This window comes from Panthera pardus, unplaced genomic scaffold, assembly GCF_024362965.1.
Source record: "Panthera pardus isolate Hobbes unplaced genomic scaffold, ASM2436296v1 HiC_scaffold_15, whole genome shotgun sequence".
Taxonomy (NCBI): domain Eukaryota; kingdom Metazoa; phylum Chordata; class Mammalia; order Carnivora; family Felidae; genus Panthera; species Panthera pardus.
The window spans coordinates 35,751,850-35,778,058 of record NW_026526710.1 but is presented as its reverse complement, the minus strand read 5'-3'; the positions used below and the strand labels follow the sequence as shown (position 1 = coordinate 35,778,058).

At 35.6% G+C, this 26,209-nt stretch overlaps 1 protein-coding gene across 2 annotated transcripts in view; it reads left to right on the top strand.

The window, feature by feature from the left end:
- Positions 1-26,209, top strand: part of SMCHD1 (structural maintenance of chromosomes flexible hinge domain containing 1) — a 230,845-nt gene that overhangs the window by 91,946 nt on the left and 112,690 nt on the right. For both annotated transcript variants that reach the window (XM_053902476.1, XM_053902475.1), the window contains exons 34-37: positions 758-822; positions 16,452-16,539; positions 17,366-17,497; positions 18,365-18,517. In XM_053902476.1, coding sequence (XP_053758451.1) covers positions 758-822; positions 16,452-16,539; positions 17,366-17,497; positions 18,365-18,517 — 438 coding nt within the window. The remainder of the gene's footprint in view (positions 1-757; positions 823-16,451; positions 16,540-17,365; positions 17,498-18,364; positions 18,518-26,209) is intronic.

The window sequence follows — 26,209 nt, the reverse complement described above, 5'->3', positions numbered from 1 at the left end:
ATTTCAAGTGCTTAGTAGCCACATGGAGCTTTAACTAGCTTCCTTAATTTATACGGTCAGTCCCATCAAGCTGCTATTACCATGTCACCCCCACAGAGATCTTTTGTGTACCTTTTACATGGTATGTCACAGGGGCGCCTGGGTGGCTCAATCAGTTAAGCGTCCGACTTCAGCTGAGGTCATGATCTCACGGTTCATGGGTTCAAGCCCTGAGTCAGGCTCTGTGCTGACAGCTCAGAGGCTCGAGACTGCTTCAGATTCTGTGTCTCCCTCTGTCTATGCTCCTTCACTGCTCACACTCTGTCTCTCTCTTTCTCTCTCAAAAATAAACATTAAAAAAAATTTTTTTTAATGGTTGTCCCCATGACTAATCTCATTATTGAATCTTAAATGCATTGTAGGGGCGCCTGGGTGGCTCAGTCGGTTAAGCATCCGACTTTGGCTCGGGTTGTGATTTCATGGTTCGTGAGTTCAAGCCCCACATCGGGCTCTGTGCTGACAGCTCGGAGCCTGGAGCCTGCTTCTGATTCTGTTTCCCTTTCTCTCTGCCCTTCCCCTGCTCATGCTCTGTCTCTCAAAAATAAATAAATGTAAAAAAAAATTTGTTTTAATTTTAATGCATTGTAAAGATACATATGTATAGCTGTGTGTGTATGTATTTATAAATCCAGATGTGATCTGTATTTGCGTTTAGTGGAAATATAAAGGTTTCATCCTGATTTCTCCCTCCCCTCCTTCTCTCCTACTTCCTTTCTAGGCAGAAACATTTAGTTGTAATAAAATAAAAGATAATGACAAAGAAGATGGCTGCTTCTACTTCAGGTACTTCTCAAGTCATTTCATATTTTTATGCATAATTTGTTATAAAGTGATTTCAGCCTTGATGGTGTTTGTCTGGCTCAGCTGGGGAAAAAGTAATTTATGATTGAAAAGAAAATGTTAGTGTTTTAATTTTTCTCAGGAATTATTTTGAGAAAATAAGTATTTTGTTTGTAAGCTTTGTAAAATGGTTTGGGGAAGGATTGTTGTGATGGTTATATTAACTTTCAAAACTAGGATCAGAAAAATTTACATTATGTTGCCAGAGCACTTTATAATATATACATTTCTATAGTTCAAAACTTAAAAGGTATGAAGTAAAATAGGTAACTGAACTAGTTTTGTTTTTGTTTTTGTTTTACAGTTTTACTAAATTACTTTGAATTCACTTGAATTGTTGCTTTTGTTTTCTGGACCTCTGCTGTGAAATATGAAAATTGTTTGCTTTTTTTTCCCTCAAGTTAGTTAAAATACAGTGTACTCTTGGCTTCAGTAGTAGAATCCAGTGATTGATGACTTACATATAACACCCAGTGCTCATCCCAACAAGTGCCCTCCTTAATGTCCATCACCCATTTTCCCCACCCCTCACCCCCACACCCCGATTAAACCTCAGTTCTCTGTATTTAACAGTCTCTTATGGTTTGCCTCCCTCTCTGTTTATATCTTATTTTTGCTTCCCTTCCCCTATAATCATCTTTTCGTTTCTCCAGTTTACCTATGAGTGAAATCATGTGATATCTGTCTTTCTCTAACTTATTTCACTTAGCCTAATATCCTATGGTTCCATCCACATTGTTGCAGATGGCAAGATTTCATTTTTTTCATCACCGAGTAGTATTCCATATACATATAGATAGATAGATACATAGATACATAGATATGTTGATGGACATTTGGGCTTTTTCCATAATTTGGCTATTGTTGATAGTGCTGCTATAAACAGTGATGTTCATGTGCCCCTTTGAATCAGCATTTTTGTATTTGGATAAATTCCTAGTACTGGAATTGCTGGGTCATAGGGTAGTTCTATTTTTTAATTTTTTGAGGAACCTCCCCATGTTTTCCAGAGTGACTGCACCAGTTTACATTCCCACCAACAGTGCAAAAGTGTTCTCTTTTCTCCATATCTTGCCAACATCTTTTGTTTCCTGAGTTAATTTTAGCCATTCTGACAGGTGTCAGTTGGTATCTCATTGTGGTTTTAATTTGTATTTCTCTGATAATGAGCAGTGTTGAGCATCTTTTCATATGTCTGTGTGCCATCTGGATGTCTTCTTTCGAAAAGCGTCTATTCCTGTCTTTTGCCCATTTCTTTACTGGATCATTTGTGGGTTTTTTGGATGTTGAGTTTGGTAAGTTCTTTATAGATTTTGGATACTAATCCTTTATCTGATACATCATTTCCAAATATCTTCTCCCATTCCATTGGTTGCCTTTTAATTTTGCTGATTGTTTCCTTTGCTGTGCAGAAGCCTTTTTATCTTGATGACGTCTCAGTAATTCATTTTTGCTTTTGTTTCCTTTGACTCTGGAGACCTGTCAATAAGAAATTGCTGCAGCTGAGGTCAAAGAGGTTGTTGCCTGTTTTCTCTTCTAGGATTTTGATTATTTCCTGTTTCACATTTAGGTCTTTCATCCATTTTGGATTTATTTTTGTATATGGTGTAAGAAAGTGGTCCATTTTCATTCTTCTGCATGTCGCTGTCCAGTTCTCCCAGCACCATTTACTAAAGAGACTGTCTTTTTTTTCCATTGAATATTCTTTCCTGCTTTGTCAAAGATTAGTTGGCCACATATTTGTGGGTCTGTTTCTGGGTTCTCTATTCCATTGATCTATGTGTCTGTTTTTGTGCCGATACCATAACTGTCCTTATGATTATAGCTTTGTAATACCAGTTAAAGTCTGGGTTTGTGATGCTTTCTGCTTTGGCTTTCTTTTTCAAGATTACTTTGGCTATTCAGGGTCTTTTGTGGTTCCATACAAATTTTAGGATTGTTTGTTCTAGCTCTGAGAAGAATGCTGGTGTTATTTTGATAGGGATTGCATTGAATGTGTAGATGGCTTTGGATAGTATCAACATTTTAACGATATTTGTTCTAATCCACGAGCATGGAATGTTTTTCCATTTCTTTGTGTCTTCAATTTCTTTCATAAGCTTTCTATTGTTTATTGCTAGGTATTTTACGTTTTTTGGTGCAATTGTAAGTGGGATCAATTACCTAATATAATCTTTCTCTTCATTATGGGTGTATAGAAATGCACCGATTTCTGTACTTTGATTTAACATCCTGCGACTTTGCTGAATTCATGGATCAGCTCTAGCAGTTTTTTTGGTGGAGTCTTTTGGATTTTCCATGTAGACTAAGTATTGTGTCATCTTGGAAGAGTGAAAGTTTGACTTCTTCCTTTCCAATTTGTATGCCTTGTATTTCACTTTGTTGTCTGCTGAGGCTAGACTTCCAACACTATGCTAAACAACAGTGGTGACAGTGGACATCCCTGTTGTGTTCCTAATCTCAGGGAGAAAGCACTCTGTTGTTGCCATTGAGGATGATAATTAGCTGTGGGCCTTTCACATATGGCTTTTATGATGTTAAGTATGTTCCTTGTATCCCTACATTCTTGAGGGTTTTTGTCAAGAAAGGATGCTGTATTTTGTCAAATGCTTTTTCTGCATCTGTTGAGAGGATCATACGGTTCTTATCCTTTATTAATGTGCACGTTTTTGGATTTGTGAATATTGAACCAGCCCTGCAGCCCAGGAATAAATCCCATTTGATCATAGTAAATAATTCTTTTAATTTACTGTTGAATTCGATTTACTAGTAGCTTGTTGGGAATTTTTTAAAAACATTTTTAAATGTTTATTTTTGAGAGAGAGAGACAGCCTGAGTGGGGGAGGGGCAGAGTGAGAGGGTGACATAGAATCAGAAGCAGGCTCCAGGCTCTGAGCTGTCAGCACAGAGCCCAATGAAGAACTCAAACCCATGAACCACGAGATATGACCTGAGCTGAACTTGGACGCTTAACTGACTGAGCCACCCAGGTTCTCCTTGAGAATTTTTGCATACATGTTCCTCAGGGATGTTGGCGTGTAATTCTCCTTTTTATTAGGGTCTTTGTCCGGTTTTGGAATCAAGGTAATGCTGGCTTCTTAGAATGAATTTGGAAGCTTTACTTCCATTTGTATTTTTAGAACAGTTTGAGAAGAATAAGTATTAACTCTGCTTTAAATGTCTGGTAGAATTCCCCTGGGAAGCATCTGGCCCAGGACTCTTACTTTTTGGGAGATTTTTGATAACTGATTCGATTTCTTTTCTGGCTATGGGCCTGTTCAAATTTTCTGTTTCTTCCCATTTGCGTTTTGGTAGTGTGTGAGTGTTGCCATTTCTTCCAGATTGTTCAGTTTTTTGGCATAGAATTTTTCATAGTATTCTCTTATAATTGTTTGTATTTCTGTGGTATTGGTTGTGACTTCTCCTCTTACATTCATGATGTTATCTATTTGGGTCTTCTCTTTTTGATAAGTCTGGCTAGTGGTTTATCAATTTTGTTTATTCTCTCAAAAAGTCAGCTTTTAGTTTCATTGATTCTGCTGGGGGGGTTTTGTTTTTGTTGGATTCTATATTGTTTATTTCTGCTCTAATCTTTATTATTTCCCTTCTTTTGCTGGCTGTAGGCTCTATTTTTGTTCCTTTTCTAGCTCCTTTACGTGTAAGGTTAGGTTGTGTATTTGGGACCTTTCTTGCTTCTTAAGATAGGCCTGAATTGCAATGTATTTTCCTCTTAAGAAGTGCTTTTCTACATCCCAAAGTGTTTGGACTGTTGTGTTTCATTTTCATTGGCTTCCATGTATTTTTAAAATTCTTCTTTAATTTGCTTGTTAACCCATTCATTCTTTAGTTTTTTAACCTCTGTGTTTTTGGGGGCTTTACAAATTTTTTCTTGTGGTTGATTTCAAGTTTCATAGTGTGACCTGAAAATATGCATGGTATGATCTCAGTCTTTCTGTACCTGTTGAGAACTGTTTTGTGACCCAATATGTGATCTGTTTTGGAGAATGTATCATGTGTACTTGAGAAGAGTGTGTTCTGAATCAAATGTTCTGAATATATCTGTTAAGTCCATCTGGTCCAATGTGTCCTTCAGAGCCATTGTTTCCTTGTTAATTTTCTGCCTAGATGATCTGTATATTGTTGTAAGTGGAGTATTAAAGTTCCCTATTATCTATACATTTATTTATGTTTGTGATAATTATATATTTGGGTGCTTTCATAGTGGGGGCATAAACATTTACAAATTTCAGCTCTTCTTGATGGATAGACCCTTAATTATGATAGAGTGCCCTTTTTCATCTCTTGTTACAGTCTGTTTTAAAATCTAGTTTGTTTGGGGCTCCTGGGTGGCTCTTAGATGGTTCTCCATCCTCATTTTCAATCTTCAGGTATCCTCATGCCTAAAATGAGTCTCTTGTAGGCAGCACATAAATGGATCTCATTTTCTTATCCATTCTGATATCCTGTGTCTTTTGATTGGGGCATTTAGTCCATTTATATTCACAGTGATTTTTTTTTTTTTTTAATTTTTTTTTTTTTAACGTTTATTTATTTTTGAGACAGAGAGAGACAGAGCATGAACAGGGGAGGGGCAGAGAGAGAGAGGGAGACACAGAATCGGAAACAGGCTCCAGGCTCTGAGCTGTCAGCACAGAGCCCAATGCGGGGCTCGAACTCACGGACTGCGAGATCATGACCTGAGCCGAAGTCGGCTGCTTAACCGACTGAGCCACCCAGGCGCCCCTCACAGTGATTATTGAAAGATATGGAGGTAGCGCTGTTGTATTATCTGTAGGTTTCATGTTTGTGGTGATGTCTCTGGTCCTTTGTAGTCTTTGCTCCTTTCCACTCACAGAATTCCCCTTAGGATCTCCTACAGGGCTGGTTTGGTGGTCATGAAATCCTTTAGTTTTTATCCGGGAAAGCCTTTATCTCTTCTACTTTGAATGACAGCCTTGCTGGATAAAGGATTCTTGATTGCATATTTTTCTTATTCAGCACATTGAATATTTTCTGCCACTCCTTTCCGGCCTGCCAAGTTTCACTGGACAAGTCTGCAACTACCCTTATGTGTCTGCCCTTGTAGGTTAAGGCCCATTTGTCCCTAGCTGCTTCCAGAATTCTCTCTTTATCTTTGTGTTTTGCCAGTTTCACTATATGTCATGGTGTTGACCTGTTTTTGTTGATTTTGAAGGGAGTTCTCTGTGTCTCTTGGACTTGGATGCCTGTTTCCTTCCCTGCATTAGGGAAGTTCTCAGCTATAATTTGTTCAAATAAAACTTCTGCCCCTTTCTCCTGCTCCTCTTCTGGAACTCCTATGATATGGATAGTGTTTTGTTCATGGAATCTCTTAGCTATCTAATTCTCTCTTGTGGTCTAGTAATTTCCTTTCCCTCTTTTTTTCAGCTTCATCTTTTTCCATACATTTATTTTCTATTTCACCTGTTCTCTCTGCTGCTTCTGTCCTCACTGTCACTGTAGCTAGTTTATTTTGCATCTCATTTACAGTATTTCTTAATTCATCGTGACTATGTCTTAGTTGTTTGATCTCTGCAACAATAGATTCTCTACTGTCTTCTATGCTTTTTTCAAGCCCAGCTATTAATCTTATGGCTGTTATTCTAAAGTTTTGTTCAGATTCATTGTTTATATCTGTTTTGAACAATTCTGTGGCTGTCATTTCTTCTTGCTTTTTCTTTAAGGGAGAATTCTTTCCTTTCATCATTTTGGCTAAGTATTTGTCTTTTGTGTGTTTTAATAGCTTGTTATGTGTCCTGCACCTGCAAGTACTATATTAAAAAGGGGTCATACACTGTCCAGGGCCTGACCACTTCAGGAAGTGTTTCTGATGTATGTTGCATGCTATCTGTTGTTGCGTTTTGGCTGCTCTATTACACTGGTCAGTCCTCTGCAAACCCTTCCACCAGGTGTCCTTTTGATTTGTTTGTTGAAGTAACCCTAGAAAAAAAGGAAAAGAGTTAGTGGGGAAAGCCTGATCCCATGCAAAGAGAAAAATGGAAGGGGAGACTTTCTTTCTTTTTTTTTTTTTTTTCAATATATGAAATTTATTGTCAAATTGGTTTCCATACAATACCCAGTGCTCATCCCAAAAGGTACCCTCCCCTCCCTCCCACCCCCCCATCAACCCTCAGTTTTTTCTCAGTTTTTAAGAGTCTCTTATGCTTTGGCTCTGGGGAGACTTTCTGATGAGAAATCTGATCAGCTTACTGAGGATCCCTTGTATGTAATGATTCTCTTCTTTCTTGCTGCTCTCCATATTCTATTTTGTATTCTCTTTGTCTTTTGTAAGTTTGATGATAATGTGTCTTGTTGTGTGTATCTTTGAATCCATTTTATGCAGAATATCTTGAGCATATTCTATATATATATTTGTGTCTTTCATCAAACTTGTTAAGTTTTCAGCCATTCTTCAAAATATTCTCTCTTCCTCTGGTGAAAGAGAGGACACTTGCTAGTGTCCCAGTGGTCCCTTAGGTTCTGTTCACTTTTATTCAATCCTTTCTACTTTCTGTTCCTCAGACTGTAATATCCATTGTCTTCAAGTTCACTAATTCTTCTTCCTGCTCAAATCTGCCTTTGAATACCTGTAGTGAAGTTTTCACTTCATTATTGTTCTAGCTCCAGAATTTGTTTTTGGTTTCTTGTTAGGTTTTCTATTTCTTTATCAATATTTCCATTTTATTCATACATCACTTTCTGAATTTTCTCCACATCTTCCTTCAGTTCTTTGAGCATCTGTAAGACAGGTGTTTTTTAAGTCCTTGTCTAGTATATTTGCCATCAAGTATTTTTCAGTAAAATTTGTTTTTGTTTTTATTTTTTTCCCTTTGAATGGCCCATACTTTCTTGATTCTTTGCCTTGTGGTTTTTTTGGCTAAAACTAGACATTTGAAGCTAATAATGTGGTAGCTCTGGAATTCATATTCTTTCTTCACCCGGGGTTTGCTGGGTTTTATTTTTGTTTATTTTTTCAGTTGTTACAGGCTGTTGGTCACAGATCGGTCTTAGGTGTATACTTGAAGTCTTGTCATGTCTTTTTCTGATTCTTTCCCTGAGCATGTGTGGTCACTTTCTAATTTTCCCCATATGTGCAGTTGTTTATGAATGTCCTTTAATGTCTGGTTCCCTAAAAGGGAAAAAGAAAGTGAAGAGAAGGAAAGAGTGCTGGCCCTTTAAGTCCCTTGGGCATTACTTAAACTGGAGAATGAGGGGCTTGCAAAGTATGGGCTGGGGCAGGAACAATGGCTGTCTGCATTTTTGTCTGCTCCTCTGTGATCAGAGGCAGCAGAGCACAGATCCCCAGTATTTGGAGGGGTAGGGTCCTTTTTGCCCACGCTGGCTCCTAAAAGCTGTGTATAGACTGCTCTAAGGACATACATCTGCCTGCCATCGGGCTGGGAAGGGGGGAATGAGTAGTTACTTCTGTGCTAAGAGCTGAAATTGATCGAAATTCACTGTAATTTACTATCTTAGTCTTCAGTAACTTTGAGAGTTCCAAACTTACATCAGACCTATTCTGCTAGTACAGTTGTTGTCTGGAAGGGGAGACCAATTCCTGGTGCTTCCTACTTCCCTTGTCTTCTCAAAATCCTGAGAAGGATTTGGAAAAGGTTTATTTTTAAAATTCCTTAACTCATCATCAGTAGAGTCAAAATGATTATTATAATAATATGTCCAAACTAACTGTATTGAAGGACCATTTTGTTTTTTTAAATCTTTCGTAGACACTCCACTTTTGTTAAAGATCTTGTGACTGTGCACTTGTTGTAAAGGCAATGTTAGATTGCTGTATGTTTCTTTTTAAATTTTTTTTAATGTTTGTTTATTTTTGAGAGAGAGAGAGAGAGAGAGACAGACTGTGAGTAAGGGAGGGGCAGAGACAGAGAGACACAGAATCGGCAGCAGGCTCCAGGCTCTTGAGCTGTCAGCACAGAGTCCAACGCAAGGCTCGAAGCCATGAACCTTGAGATCATGACCTGAGCTGAAGTCAGAAGCGTAACCCACTGAGCCACCCAGGTGCCCCTTCCCTTTTAATGTATTTTTATTTTGAGAGAGAGAAGAAAGGGCTGAGAGAGGGGAAAAAAGAATCCCAAGCAGGCTCTGAGGTGTCAGCCTGGAGCATGATGCGGGGCTTGATCTCCTGAACTATGAGACCGTGACTTGAGCCAAAATCAAGAGTTGGCCGCTTAACTGACTGAGCCACCCAGGTGCCCCTCTATGTTTCTAAATAGTCTTGAGTTTGCTTATTATGTTATGACAAACAACAAAATATACCATCACTGTCTTTATCTCATACTGTGTAACTTTACTTTAAGTCTTTAAGGTACACTCATGTTATTGCATGGGACTCATTTAAACATCCAAGAAAGCACATACTGCCTTCTTTTCAGACTACTAAATTATCTTTTAGTGTATGAATCTATTAAAATATGTGGTAATTGGGCTATTTGTATTCCAAAATATTTAAATAACTTGTTTTAATTGAATCTTATTTTAGCATTCCAGGGTATCAGAAGGAAAGTTTTAGTAATTCTTTTAAATATAGTCACACATTAAAAAAAAAAAAACTACATAGATATAGTAATTGCACAGCAATGGGAATGTACTAAATGCCAATCAATTGTACACTTAAAATGGTTGATTTTGTTTGAAATGAATTTCATCTCAATAAAAAGAAGTCTTAGCTATATAGGGGAATGGGCAAAATAGGGAAAAGTGATTAAAAGATGCAGACTTCCAGTTATAAAAACATGAGGATACAATCTATAATTTAGGAGGATGTAGTTAATATGTAGCAATATTGCATGGTAAGTGATGGTAGCAAGATTTATTGTGGTGGTGATTACTTCTACAAATACGGTTTATGCTAAACCTTTGCTTTCCTTCTGGGAATATGGAAGTTTTAGATGTACTAAGCAGAGGACCCTTAGGTGACCAGCCCCCAATAAAAAACTGGTTGCTGAGTCTCTAATAAGATTACTTTGGTTAACAGCATTTTGTGTGTGTTATCATAACTTGTTGCTGGGCAATTAAGCAAGTCCTTTGTGACTCCACTGCAAAAGAACCCTTGAAAGTTTGTGTATGTTCTCTCTTGGATGTTGCCTATTCATCTTTTCCCTTTCCTGATACTGCTTTGTATCCTTTTACTGTAATAAATCATAGCTGTGAGTATGACTATTAACAGAGTCCTGTGAGTTCTCTTAATCATCAAACCTGGGGGTGGTCTTGGGAACCCTAACTCTTTCCTTGTTTTTAATTCATTTAAGCCTTTTCTTCACCCAATGTGGGACTCAAACTCATGATCCTGAGATCAAGAGTTGCATGCTCTTCTGACTGAGCCAGCCAAGTGCCCCAACTTTGTCCACTCTTTTTTATTATAATTTTGTACAGTTATTCTTGGAGTTAATATTTTTAATGTATGAGGTATAAGTACAGGTCAGGTTTTTTTTTTTAATTTATGTATGAATAAATAGTTGTGTCTGTATTTTTTATTGAGATCATTGTTCCACTGTGCCATCTTTATTTTAAATCATATGTCCATATTTGTGTGCATCTGACTCCCTATTTTGATTTCTTCACCTGTTTGTCTATATTTTACCATACCGTACTTCTTGATAAGTTTGATATCTTATAGAACAAGCCCTGTAACTTTGTTCTTTTTGAATATCTTGGCCCTTAATTTTCCATATGAATTTCAGAATCATATTACCAAGTTCAAATACCAAATACAATTTTAATAACAAAAGCTGTTGGGATTTTTTTGGTAGAAATTTGGGAAAATCTTGCAGTCTACTAATATGTCATATTCCTCTATTTTTTCTTTAGTTTCTCTGTATCATTTTGCACTATTTTGAATCAAAGTGTCCTATATCTTTACTTAGATGAATACCTAAATAGGTGATTTTTTTTTCAATTTTATTGAGATATAATTAACATATAGCATTGTATTAGTTTCAGGTATATAACACTGATTCAAGATAGATATATATCTCCACCCAAATGTTTCCCATGGTAGTTTGGTTAACATGCATTACCTTAAATAACTACAAAGTTTTTTTCTTGTGGTGGAAACTTCTAAGATTTACTCTCTTAGCAACTTTCAAATATACGCTACAGTATTGTTAACTGTAGCCACCATGCTACACATTTCTTCCCAAGGATTTACTTATCTTTTAACTGAAACTTTGTGCCTTTTGACCACCTTGATCCATTTCCTCCATCTCCCAGCTCCTACCTTTGGCAACAACCAATCTGTTCTTTGTATCTACGAGTTTGAGTTTTTTAGATTCTACATATAAGTGAAATAATAGAGTATATGTAATTGTCTGTCTGATTTATTTCATTTTGCATAATGTCTAGATAAAGATCATTGATATTTTGGATGCTATTGTAGACAACATCCTTTAACGTTTTTTACGTTTGTTGTTGGTTACAGAAATCCAGTTCACTTGTGTTTATTGACATTATAGCCAACATCTCTCCTAAATTCCTTAATCTCCAGTTTTGTTTATAGATTCTTTGGGATTTCAGAATAGATGCACATCAACGCCTGTGAATAATGATAGGTTTATTACTTTTCAGTCATTGTGCATTTTCTTTTTCTTGCCATATTTAACTGGCTTGGACTTACAGTAAAATTTTAGATATGATGAGAGTGGTCATTCTAATTCATCCCCAGTTCCTAATTTCATTGGTAGATAGATTTAGCAGTCTGTTCATTTCTAATCATTAGTAGGAGAATTTCTATTTATTATGGATTGACATTAGATTTTATCATCTATTGAGGTAATATGTGATATTTTTCCTTTCCTTTTTAATGTGCTGAATTTTACAGAACATTAATTTTCTGAATGTTCAGCCAGCCAGTCTTGTATCACTGGAGTAAATCCATTTTCATCATGATGCATAACCTCTTTTATGTATTGACCGTTTTGTTTTGCTAATATTTTGTTTGGAATTTTTTCATCTACATTAATGAGTCAGGGTTGCCTACACTTTCTTAAATGTTCTTTTTAGGTTTAGTATCTAGGTCATGAATGCCTCACTAAAGTAGCAGGGAGAAGTGGGCCCTAAGTCTTGGTTTATTTTCTGGATCTTGTGTGAGAGTCATTATTTCTTCCTTAAATGTTTGGTAGATTTCATTAGTGTAGACATCTGTGCCTGTAGTTTTGGGGAGGAAGGTTGTAGTATGGATTCAGTTTCTTCAAATTCAGCAGTTAAATGAATATTTATATTCCCTTGTTGTCTTTGGTCAGTTTTGGTAACTTACAGTTTTCAATTTGTCATTCTTTATGTTAATTTAACAATTCGTTCATAATTCAATTTTAATGCCTGTAGGATCTATAGTGATCTCCCATTGTTCACATTATTTTTTGTTACTCAAGTAATCTTACCAGGAGATGTAAATATTGTAGGTGTTTTTGAAGAACCAACTTTTGCCTTTTTAAAACTTCTTAGGATTGCTGCTTAACATGCTTATTTTCAGCCTGTATATACATATATGTGACTATAAATACTTATGTTTAAATATATGTGTTTATACATGTAGAGGTATAAATTTTGCAAGTTTTTTTACATTGTATTTTTATTATTATTTGGATCAAGATATTTTCTAATTTCGATTGTGATTTCATCTTCTACCCATGGCTATTCTTTAGAAGTATATTTTTAATTTCTGAATTTGGGGATTTTCTTATTCTTTTTCTGTTGCTGATTTCTGGCTTAATTCCACTGTGATCAGAGAGCCTACCTTATATAATTCCATTTCTTTGAAACTAATTGATAATTGTTTTTGTTGTATGTGCATATGGTCAATTTTGGTAAATATGTACACTAGAAAATAATAAACACTGCATGTGAAGTACAGTGTTATGTTCATTAATTCAAAATTTGGTAATCCTTGTGTTTCATTTTTCTACGTTTAATTTTTTTCTATATTTTTAATTTTTCTATATACAGTAAAACCTGGGATTGCAAGTAACTTTTTTGGAGAGTGTTCTGCAAGACAAGCAAACATTTCTGATAAGTTTTAACTTGATAAACAGGTGATGTTTTGCAATACAAGTAGTACGTGATGCCGAATAATCACAACTGAGCCAATGGTTCTTAAAATTCACTTTGATATACGAGTGCTTTGGATTGCAAGCATGTTTCTGGAATGAATTATGTTCACAAAATAAGGTTTTACTGTATATATATTTTTAAATGTTTATTTTGATAGAGCGCGAGTGGGGGAGGAACAGAGAGAGAGAGAGAGAGAGAGAGGAGAGAGAGAGAATCCTGAGCAGGCTCCTTGCTGTCAGTATAGAGCCCAACACAGGGCTTGATCTCACAAACTGTGAGATCATGACCTGAGCCAAAATCAAGGGTTGGTCGCTTAACCAACTGAGTCCCCCAGGCACCCCTGTGTAGGTGTATTTTTTAAGCAGTGTTGCAAATCTCCCATTATGAGTACGGAATTACTTTGCCTCCTAGTTCTGTTAGTGTTCACACATTTTATTAGGCTATGTTAATATTTACATACATATTTACATTATTATGTTTTTTTGGCCAATTGAATTTGCTAACATTATGAAGTATTCACCTTTTTTCTCTAGTGATGCTTTTTGCTTGGCAATCTACTTTAATAACAGTATACCAACTTTCCATATAAGTCACCTGCAAAAGCCACCTTAGGGATCATGAGAGTTTTTGGATAAATATCTTTTTTCATTACTTTTGTATCTTTATATTTTAAGTGATCTTTTATAGATGGCATTATAGTTGTTTTTTAAAATAATCTTTTAAATGAAAAGTTTAGATCTTACAAATAATAACTGAAAGCACTTGCTTTTGACTCAACCTGTTTATTTGATCCTCCTACTCTTTGTTCCTTTTTCTTTAGAATTTATTAAGTGTTTTTAGTTATTGTTTTTCTCATTAACTTGGTAGTTATACGATCTTACTATTCTGTAAGTGGGTTTTTTTAAAGCGATTTCAGCATGCATAGTTGGCATCCTATAGCAATGTGTGATGACACTTTGCATTTTTTGCCCTCTCTTTGGCCTGCATGGATCTTAGAACACTTAAACACCATTTCTCTCAACTTAAATGCCTTCATTATTGTATATGTCAAGCCTATGAATACAGTATTAGTTTATATAGTGTTCATTTAGATTTACTAATTCATTTATTCTGTTAATCTTCCACTCAGGTTTTGCATCTGAGGAAGTTACTTTAGTATTTCCTCTAGTGTACATCTGGCGATGAATTGTCTCTTTTTTACCTGAAAATATATTTACTCCACCTTCGTACTAGATGAGTATTTTTCTTAGAAATGATATTCTAGATGGGCAGTTCTTTCCTGCAGTACTTTCAAGCCAGCCTTCACTGTCCTGTTGTTTACGTTGAGGAGTTAAGCTGTCAGCCTTATTTTTATCTTGAAAAGTAATCATTTCCACTCTTCTTTGGTTGCTTTAAGTTTTGTTTTCAACAATTTTACTATGACATGCCTATTCATGGATTTCTTTTTATTTATTCTACTTAATTTTTCAAACTCAAAGACCATAAAATCAAAGCCTATAAAAACTATCAGCCATTTCATCAAATATGGCTTCTGTTCATTCTTTCCTTCTTCTTTTTTCTGGCATATTAGTCCTTACATCATTCTCAGTCTTTCATCCTCTTTTCTCTATTTGCCACTCTTTTTTTTTTGTCTCCCTTCATTCTAGATATTTTCTTCTGAAATACCTTCAGTGTATCCAGTTTGCTGTTAAACCCATCTTTGAATAAATAATTTCTGTTTGGCATTATTAGTTTAGTTTTGTTTTTGCTTTTTGAAGTCCAGTTCTATGTTGGAATTCCCAGTCTTGTCTTTTATTATCCTAAGAAGCAGTAACCAGAGTTTATTAAAAGTCTGTCTCAAGTTCCTTTTGGTCTGTTTCAGTGGTCTTTTGCTTCTGTCGGTTTTCATTCTAGTTTTCTTGCCTCTTTATGTACCTGTTTTTTATTGTTTACCATACATTTTGTTTATGAATATTTATGGAAATAATTTGAAGTGTCAGGCGTTTTCTTTCTCCAGGTTGGGTTTACATTTGCTTCTGTTATTTGGGCCAGTAGCAGTCTTTTTATCATTTAAGTCCACATTCAGAGATTGACATGATTCAAAGCTGAGTGGTTTTTCCCTTGGAAGCCTATCTGACTAGGTTCACCTCTATGCCTAGGATGTGTTCCCAGGATTGATTAAAGCAGCCTTAAATGTGAAACTCCCTTCCCAGGATCTCCATGCTATCTTATATCCTGTTGAGTTATTTTTCACTTTTGTTTGTTATCTCTTTAACATCTTCAAGCAAATGCCTTTTAAAATACACTTGTTTAAATATCAAGACATATGGATCTAGAGAGTATAATGCTAAGTGAAATAAGTCAAAGAAAGACAAATACCATATGATTTCACTCATATGTGGAATTTAAGAAACAAAACAAATGAAGAAAAGGGGGGAAAGGGTCAAACGAAAAAAACAGACCTTTAAACATAGAGAACAAACAGGTGGTTACCAGAGGGGAGGCAGGTGGGGAGTATGGGTGAAATAGTTAAAGGGGATTAAGAGTACACTAACCATGATGAGCACTGAGTAATGTGTTGAATTTTGAATCACTATATTGTACACCTGAAACTAATACAACACTGTGTGTTAACTATACTGGAATTAAAAAATAACTTTAAAAAATAAAATAAAAATAAAATATGCTTGTCTTCATCAGGAAGAGTTTGCCATTTGGAAGCAGAGGTCTTGTTTCAGTCTTACTATGACTTTATTAGGAATTCTTCTCTTGGAGAAACGTGACATAGATTATTTTCTCCAAGTTTTCATATATATTGCAGTTCTGGGATTTCAGTACAGATACATATTCAAAGCCTTTGTTTTTTTTTACTCCGTTATCCAGTATTTTGAGAATGTGAATGACATGCAAAAGCCACCTTAGAGATCTAGAGCCGTGTTGCACATATCATGCAAGTTATACCAGAAAATGTTATTCATGTTTTTGCTTTCATTAGGTGTGATCAAAGCATACTAGTATGTGTACCTCTTATTAAGTACTGAGCTCTTTATTGATAAGTAAGTCATAGTGAATGCCTTGTGTTATATGTAAAATATTTAGAATGGTGCTTGAAAGGAAAACAGTAATATAAAAAGATCAGGATATCCTATAATTTTGAAATATAAAACTGTGAGTTGGATATTTATTTTGTAGAAACAAGGCAAAATTCACTTGACACATAACTCAACATTTTTGTGTTTACTAGTTTGTCAGCTTTATATTCCTGTTCTTGTGAACTTTTGCCATATCCAGAGCTTCGTTTCTGGGTATTTTGAGAAAGAATACCCAGGTAAGACAGACCTGAAGTAAACCTTGAAATTATGGGAAATATTTGTTGAATGAAGGCAAATTTAGTAATAGCAATTGTTTTTGTATGCATTTTGTGGAAGGAACAGAAAATGTTGATGCTTTGAATTCCTTCTCTTTTTAATTAAAAGTTGTCAGTGATCTTCTCTTTCTTTCTAACTTAGGGATAAAGCAATTCCTAACAAAGTGGGGACCTATTGTATCCAGTTTGGTTTTATGATGGATAAAGCAAATATTCTTAACAGTGAACAGGTTTGCTTAACTCTTTTTATATACTATAGTTAGCTTTACATTTTCTTGCTAGTGTAGGAATGAAAAGGTTTTGTTTTAAAAGTGAATTAATTATTGGATGCAAAGTATAAATAGTGCAATTTTCAGGACTATTAGAAAAGAATATATTTAAATTATGTTCATTAATATGACCTGATGTAGAAGTTCCTTTTTCCATTTCTCTTTATTTCAAAGACTCCAGTAAGCATTTTAGTGTCTATCATGATAAGGTTACTTCTATCAACCATACATGAAAATTTTTCAGTTAATAACATTTTAGATACTAGTAATTCTGAATAATGAAATTTAAAGTAATTTTGATATACATCATCTCCATTCAATATCTTAGTGTACTAAATTTTTAAAAATCTGCTTTTTTTTTTTTAAAGTTTATTTATTGTGAGAGAGTTGAGTGAGGGAGGAGAAGAGGAAGAGGGAGAATCTCAAGCAGGCTCCACGCTGTCAGCACAGACCCCATGCAGGGCTTAAATTCATGAAACCCTGAGATCATGACCTGAACCGAAATCTAGAGTCAGACGCTTAACTGACTGAGCCACCCTGGTGCCCCCAAAATTGTCTGTATTTTTAAATCCCCCTAAATTTGTTCTTAGATGACTGTTAACATGCAAAAATTTATCTTTTCTGAATTTAAAAAGTAAGTTGATTCCAAGTTTAGGAGATAAGAAAATCTATTTTAGAAGGTAACATTTCATTTTATTTAGTATATACTAGCATTATTTCTTGTCTTACTCTTAAATACTAAACCATCAATATATTATTCATCACAATGCTGCTTTTGTTTTGTAAGATTATAGTTGATGTTCTACCTAATGAACCTGTGAAGTTAGTTCCTAAAATCCAGCCAGCTACACCAGCTGTTTCAAATGTTCGTTCAGTTGCCAGTAGGACCTTGGCCAAAGATTTACATCTTATTATTACGGTAATGTTTATTTACTTCCGAAATTGCAAAGAATAAGAAAAATTATTTCTAGTTTCAGTGTGCAGAATAGTTACTTATAGAGTTAGACCTTAATTATTCAGTTTAAGATAATATGGAAAATTTGTGTGGGTGAATGAAATGTTTATAAACACCTTTGTATTTGAATACAGAGAATGTGTAACATTATACGTAAAATATATCCAGATATACTAAGTAGGACTGACTCAAAAATGCAGGAATTTGCCTACCTTTCCTAATACATACCTTTCTTTCATGTATGTATTATGAATATGTGTGAAGTAAATTGATTCCTCAGTGTCCATTTCACTATTGGGACAGAAGGAAATAATTATTTTTGAGAGATCTGCTCTGATGATTGATCACAATGAGCTCTTTAAAGCTTCTTACTACCGAGAGAGTAAGCAGCAATAGAGCTGCTGAGAATATTAACAAAAATATGTAAAACACAGTAGCCGACTTCACCTTTATGGAAAATTTTGCTGGTGGGATACTTAACTCCTTTCAGAAAGTTTTTTGCTGTTTTAGACGGGTGAATCATTCTTCTCTTCCTAGATCAATAGATGAATAAAAGTAAAAGACAAGGTGAAATTTTAAAATGGGAGTCCTTTTAATATAGAAAGTTATAAATCATTATATTAGATGGAAGCCTCTGGTTCTTTTACAGCTTCTCAGATTATTTTCTGCCTGTGGAGCTCTTAATCCGAGAATTGAATTCTGTGTTTGGAGTAAGAAGGATGATGATAATTAGATATTTAGAGTTTATATTGCATTTCTGATACATTCATTTCCTTTTCTGGATTTAATCTCCTTACCAGTTCTTCTAATTTATCTTTTGTTTACTTGAAGGATGACTACAATAATCAAACTGGAATTGATTTGGTTGGCACTGTAGTAGCTACAATTAAAGGTTCTAATGAGGAAGATACAGATACACCACTCTTTATTGGGAAAGTTAGAACGCTGGAATTTCCCTTTGTGAAAGGCTCAGCCGAAATCACGGTAATTTTTATGTCTTCTGGTAGATAATATTTCTGTATTTAATATTATAAACCACAGAGTTAAATACCCGTTCTTTTGTGTATATAACTGTGAAGATGTTCTAAGTATAGCATTAAATTGAAAAGTCAGTGGAAATACTTTGTGATTTTGCTGTAAGCTATTACACATTGGATCCAGGATCATTCTTACTATAAGCAAGAACCTCTTTTTCCCTATGGATGACTCTTTTCTCTGATTGTAGGGATTTTTAGCTTTGGTGATAATATATTCGTGTTTCATTGAAAAGTTACCATTCTGTGGATAGAAATAGAATATAATATAGCCCAGGTAAAAAAATACATATATCAAGGCACCTGAGGGGCTCAGTCAGTTAAGCATCTGAATCTTGATTTTGGCTCAGGTCATGATCTCACGGTTGCTGAGATGGAACCCAAGTTGGACTCTGGGCTGACAGCATGGAGTCTGCTTGGGATTCTCTGTCTCTGTCCCCCCCGCCGCTTGTGCTCTCTCTCTTTCTCTCAAAATAAATATTTAAAAAATGTATACATATCTAGAAAAAATTTTATAAAAAGCTTATCTTTGTTACTTTTCTTTTTCAAAATGGAAATACTTTTACTTGTATAAAAAATACACAGTGCAGAAACTTCAAAAACAGTCACTATTTAATCACCCTTCAGAGATAATGTTGATGAGCAGTTTAGTGAGACTTACCTTACAGACTTTCTGTATATATACAAACACTGCACAGATACCCCATGTGTATATTATTTATATACGTGAGTAGGGTATAAAATTTCATTAATATAAAACTGTGCTTTTATAAAAATTTTATTTAACACATGCATGGCATATTTTATCAGTACGTATAAACTTACGTCATTGTATTATGATCATAATTTAATCAGTCCTAAGTGGAAATTTAGTTGCTCTCCAAAGCTTGTTATCAACAATGCTTTCATCAGGTTTCTTCTGTGTACATCCTTTTGCATATGTCTGATTATTTGTTTTAGAAATTGCTAGAAGTAGAATTGGAGGCAGAATTTTAAGCCTTTTGGTAGGTAGATATTGCCAATTGCTGTTTAGTTTACATTCCCACCAGAAATAATGTGTATTTACCTTCATAATATTACCAGCCCTAAATATGAATGATTTTTGGAACTCTAACCCAAGTTTCCTATATTTAAAAAAATATTTTGTTATTAGTGAGGTTGAATATTTTTCTTGTTCTTGATCTTTTTAGGATTGTCCCTTGATGCTTTGTCTTTTGGAATATTCATCATTTTCATAATTTTATATTACAGATAATCATGTTCTTTTGTATATAAGGATTGTTTCCTGATTTTGTTTTTTAGATTTTAGCTTTGTTTATACTGGAGTGGAAGAAAGGATTATGTCCACAATTCCTGCCCTAGTACTCTTATGCCATTAATCTTTTGATTGTTTTTAACATTTTTCAAATTCATTAAATTTCTTGGTATCATTTATTGAATAATTCTTCCTGTACCTGTAAATCTGAAATGTCACCATTTATTTATTTATTTATTTATTTATTTATTTATTTATTTTAACGTTTTATTTATTTTTTGAGACAGGGAGAGACAGAGCATGAACGGGGGAGGGTCAGAGAGAGGGAGACACAGAATCCGAAACGGGCTCCAGGCTCTGAGCGGTCAGCACAGAGCCCGACGCGGGGCTCGAACTCACGGACCACGAGATCGTGACCTGAGCCGAAGTCGGCCGCTTAACTGACTGAGCCACCCAGGCGCCCCTCTTATATATATATATATATATTTTTTTTTTTTTTTTAATGTTTATTTATTTTTGAGAGAGAAAGAGCAAGTGGCAGGGTGGGGCAGAAAGAGAGGGAGAAAGAATCTCAAGCAGCCTCTGCAGTGTCAATGCAGAGCCTGATGCAGGAGGGCTGGATCCCACATGAGATCATGACCTGAGCCTAAATCAAGATTTAGATGCTAACTGACTGAGCCACCCAGGTGCCCCTATATCTATTTTTGAGAGAGAGAGAGAGAGAGGATGCGCATGCTCAGTGTGGAGCCCAATATGCAGGGCTTGATTCCACATCCCTGGGATTATGACCTGAGCTGAAATCAAGAGTTGGATGCTCAGTCGACTGACCCACCCAGGCGCCCCATCTTTCTGGTATTTTTTTTTATTGTTGCCAGTGTTCATCTTTTTATCTAATCCAGTGCCAATACTACATTGTTTTAATAACATTAGGCTTAAAATTGGGGAGCCTGCCTACTTGCACCTGGCCTGCAGTAAATGTATTGGTTAGTCTGTCAGTGACAGGCCATTACAGCATTTCCATCTTAATTAGTTTCCAGTATTTGAAGTTCTGGAGGTTTTACATAATGATCTGCATCTCTGATTTATCTGGAGAATTCTAAAGATCTGGCAGTACTGGACTATGATTCTCTTAGGGCAGAAGGATTTTCCAGTCCCTTGTATTCATGCCACTTCTTTTTATCTCTTGACATTGAGGGCAGTTGTCATTTGTTACTTATATTCACACTTGTTCTTTTATTTTTGTTATAGTAGAGAGTAAAAGTGAAATTTTCTTGTACCCTAACAAAAATTAGGTAATGAAAGCCACATGTTGAAAGACAAAGAAAACATTTTGAATGTGCAAAGTAGGTTTGTGTTGGAAGAATACACCTAGCCCACTTACCTTTGTCTTGTTTCCTTGACCTCCCCTCCCCTTGTAGGCATTTGAAGTTGCTACTCTGGCTGTACACATTTATGAGGTTAAGATGGTGACTTAAGCTATTCCCTTGCAGCTGCATATATAGAATCTAAGCTTCATGTCATTCATATGACTTTCCACTAGAGGTTCCTAATATCCCACTGAATAAACAGAAAACTCTCAAGTCCTTCTTGGCTTCTGGCCCAGCTGTTGATTTATTAGGTCTAAGATAGGGGCTCTGGAATCTGATGTAACAAGCAGGTAGTTCTCGTCAATATGGACATTTAGGAAATACTGGCTCAGAACAAGACTAGTTATTTGTTAATATAACAATAATATAATGGTTAATTATAATTAAATGTTCCACACTTGATTGAAAAGAATGTGTATTGTTTAATTCAGGTTATAATCTAAGCCTATTATTCAAGTTGTTTTCTAATTCTCTTTATTGCTTATGTCATCTAGAAATTTCTTATTTATTTATTTATTTATTTATTTATTTATTTATTTTAATTTACATCCAAATGAGTTAGCACATAGTGCAACAATGATTTCAGGAGTAGATTCCTTAGTGCCCCTTACCCATTTAGCCCATCCACCCTTCCACACCCTCTCCAGTAACCCTCTGTTCTCCATATTTAAGAGTCTCTTATGTTTTGTCCCCCTCCCTGTTTTTATATTATTTTTGTTTCCCTTCCCTATGTTCATCTCATCTCTTAAAGTCCTCATATGAGTGAAGTCATATGATATTTGTCTTTCTCTGGCTGACTAGTTTCACTTAGCATATTACCCTCCAGTTCCATCCACGTAGTTGGAAATGGCAAGATTTCATTCTTTTGGATTGCCAAGTAATACTCCATTGTGTGTGTGTGTGTGTGTGTGTGTGTGTGTGTGTGTGTGTGTGTGTGTGTATATATGTGTATATACATATGTATATATATATATCACATCTTTTTTATCCATTCATCCATCGATGGACTTTTGGGCTCCTTCCATACTTTGGCTATTGTTGATAGTGCTGCTATAAACATGGGGGTGCATGTGTCCCTTTGAAACAGCACACCTGTATCCCTTGGATAAATACCTAGTAGTTCAGTTGCTGGGTCATAGGGTAGTTCTATTTTTAATTTTTTGAGGAACCCCCATACTGTTTTCCAGAGTGGCTGCACCAGCTTGCATTCCCACCAGCAATGCAAAAGAGAGTCTCTTTTTTTTGCATCCTCACCAACATCTGTTGTTGCCTGAGTTGTTAATGTTAGCCATTCTGACAGGTGTAGGGTGGTATCTCATTGTGGTTTTGATTTGTATTTCCCTGATGATGAATGATGTTGAGCATTTTTTCTCGTGTCAGTTGGCCATGTGGATGACTTGTTTGGAGAAGTGTCTATTTATGTCTTTTGCCCATTTCTTCACTGGATTATTTATTTTCTTGGTGTTGAGTTTGATAAGTTCTTTATAGATTTTGGATACTAACCCTTTGTCTGATATGTTGTTTGCAAATATCTTCTCCCTTTCTGTCGGTTGCCTTTTAGTTTTGCTGATTGTTTGCTTTGCTGTGCAGAAGCTTTTTATTTTGATGAGGTCCCAGTAGTTCATTTTTGCTTTTGTTTCCCTTGCCTCCAGAGACGTGTTGAGTTAGAAGTTGCTGCGGCCAAGATCAAAGAGGTTTTTGCCTGCTTTCTCCTTGAGGATTTTGATGGCTTCTTGTCTTACATTTAGGTCTTTCATCCATTTTGAGTTTATTTTTGTGTACGGTGTAAGAAAGTGGTCTAGGTTCATTCTTTTGCATGTCGCTGTCCAGTTTTCCCAGCACTACTTGTTGAAGAGACTGTCTTTATTCCATTGGACATTCTTTTGTGCTTTGTCAAAGATTAGTTAGCCATACATTTATGGGTCCGTTTCTGAGTTCTCTATTCTGTTGCACTGATCTGAGTGTGTGTTCTTATGCCAGTACCATACTGTCTTGATGATTACAGCTTTGCAGTATAACTTGAATAAAGTCTGGGATTGTGATGCCTCCTGCTTTGGTTTTCTTTTTCAAGATTGCTTTGGCTATTCGGGGTCTTTTCTGGTTCCATACAAAGTTTAGGATTATTTGTTCTAGCTCTGTGAAGAATGCTGGTGTTATTTAATAGGGATTGCATTGAATATGTAGATTGCTTTGGGTAGTATCGACATTTTTAACAATATTTGTTGTTCCTATCCAGGAGCATGGAATCTTTTTCCATTTTTTTGTGTCTTCTTCAATTTCTTTCATAAGCTTTGTATAGTTTTCAGCGTATAGATTTTTCACCTCTTTAAGTTAGATTTTTTCCTGGGTATTTTATGGTTTTTGGCGATTGTAAATGGGATCTATTTGTTGATTTCTCTTTCTGTTGCTTCACTGTTGTGTATAGGAATGCAGCCGATTTCTGTGCATTGATTTTCTATCCTAAAACTTTGCTGAATCCATAAATCAGTTCTAGCAGTTTTTTGGTGGAATGTTTGGGTTTTCCATATAGATCACGTCATCTGTGAAGAGCAAAAGTTTGACCTCCTACTGGCTGATTTGGATGCCTTTTATTTCTTTGTGTTGTCTGATTGCAGAGGCTAAGATTTCCAATACTATGTTGAATAACAGTGGTGAGAGTGGACATCCCTGTCTCGTTGCTGACCTTAGGGATAAAGCTCTCAGTTTTTCCCCATTGAGGATGATATTTGCATTGGGTCATTCATATATGGCTTTTATGATCTTGAGGTGTGATCTAGAAGTTTCTTTTTTTTTTTTAAGACTTTCTTTTTTTTTTAAGCTTATTTTTGGGCGCCTGGGTTAAGTGTCTGACTTAGGCTCAGGTCATGATCTCACAGTTCATGGTTTTAAGCCCTGCATCGGGCTCTGTACTGACAGCTCGGAGCCTGGAGCCTGCTTCAGATTCTGTGTCTCCCTCTCTCTTTGCCCCTCCCCCGCTCACACTCTGTCTCTGTTTCTGTTTCTCTCTCTCTCTCTCTCTCTCTCTCTCTCTCTCCCCCTCTCTCCCTCCCCCTCCCTCCTTCTCTCTCCCTCCCTCCCTCCCTTTCTCCCTCCTAAAAGTAAACATTAAGAAAATTTTTAAAGTTTTTTTATTTAGAGAGAGAGAGAGAGAGAGAGAGAGAGAGCGCGCACAGCAGGGGGAGGGGCAGGGAAAGAGAATCCCAAGTAGGCTCCACACTATCAGTGCAGAGCCTAACGCAGGGCTCAAACACACAAACTATAAGATCAGGACCTGAGCCAAAATCAAGAGTTGGACGCTTAACTGACTGAGCCACCTAGGTGCCCCTAGAAATTTCTGAAAAAGATTTCTAACTTTTATTCCACTATGGATTTGTTCGTTCCCCATATTCCAAATTCCCATTTATGCTTGGATCCACTAACGGACTCTTCAGTTCTCTTCATTTCCATTATTCTTTGTATCCTTTTCTCTTGCTAAGCTGTACATCAGAGGTTACAAACCATAAAACTTTGAAATAGGAAGGGCCTTCTCTTTTTTTTTTTTTTAATGTTTATTTATTTTTGAGAGCAGGAGACACAGCTCCAGGCTCCAAGCTGATAGTCGAGAACCCAATGCGGTGCTCAAACTCACGAACTGTGAGGTCACAACCTGAGGTCACAACCTGAGCTGAAGTTGAACGCATAACTGACTGACACCCAGGTGCTCCAGGAAGGGCCTCCGTAGTAATACATAAAAGAAAAGATTTTATATTTAACAACATAAAAAGTTAAAACTTTATGTACCATAATCTTATCTTGAACAGAATTAAAAGAATAGTGGCAACATATTGACAGTTATTGACCCTGAAGGGTGGGCATGTAGAGATTCATTATATGACTGTACAATAAAAATGTTTTTAATTAAATTGTGTAGAAATACTGCAGTGCACTCACACCAGTATTGGGCTAGGTATATTAAACATATTTCTAAATCTCCTTAAGAACTTCCTGTAAATCAATAAGAAGAAAGACAATCTAGTAGAAAAATAAATCACTGAAGAATATGAGCAGGCAGTTAATGGAAGAGAAAATATAAAGGGCCAATAAACAAGAAGCATAACCTTAACACCAGTCAGAGACATGCTAACCAATAATGACTGGTTCTTTTTAATCCATTTCATTGGGTGGAGGGGGGAAACTTGATAATTAAGTGTTGGCCAGCCTCAGGGAAACTAGGTATTTTTACACTCTAATGATGAGAGGATAAATTGATGGGCTTTTTGAAGGGAAATTTGATAGTACCTATTAAAATAGTGTTTTTAATGAGTTCTGTTTCTCATTATTCTAGAGAACATACATAGAAATACTGAAAGATATTTTCTTTGCTGTATTTATAAATACTAGTTTAAAATTTGTAAGCAAATTAATTGTTCACCTGATGAGAGGATATAGTGTAGTATACCTATACCATTCCATAAATTTTACAAAGTGCTGTCTAGACATTCACTTGCATTGATCAACAAGTCAGACTCCTTGCTAAAAGCCAACTGCTGAACTATGAAGTTCAGTTTATATATTTTTAAAATGTGACTTGTATTTTATTTTTGTGTGACTATTCATGTAAATACATTGAAAACAATTTTCAGAAATTATGTGTGATTGCGCCTTGGTTTAATGGTGGGCTTGTATTCTGTATTCCTTGGAAAGAAAATTGTTATCTGTAGTTTATTTGTAATTTTATTTCATGGATTTTTCTACACTATTTTTACCAATGTAAACTTTTAAAAATTCTACTTCTCTATCAGTGAATTGTACTAGTAGTGTAAAACTACTAGTGAAACAGCTAGTATCCTTGTTTCCTATAAGAATGTAATAAATAATTTAGGAGGTAACTATAATTTGCAGTATTGTTATGTGCTGTGGTCTTAAGCTAAAATATATCAGAAGTGTTTTTGTGTGTGCATTAATGAAAATATAATTAAAAAGAAAACAAATCTTTCAAGCTTTTTAGGATCTTTTGTTTGGTCACCTGGGACTAGTGGGT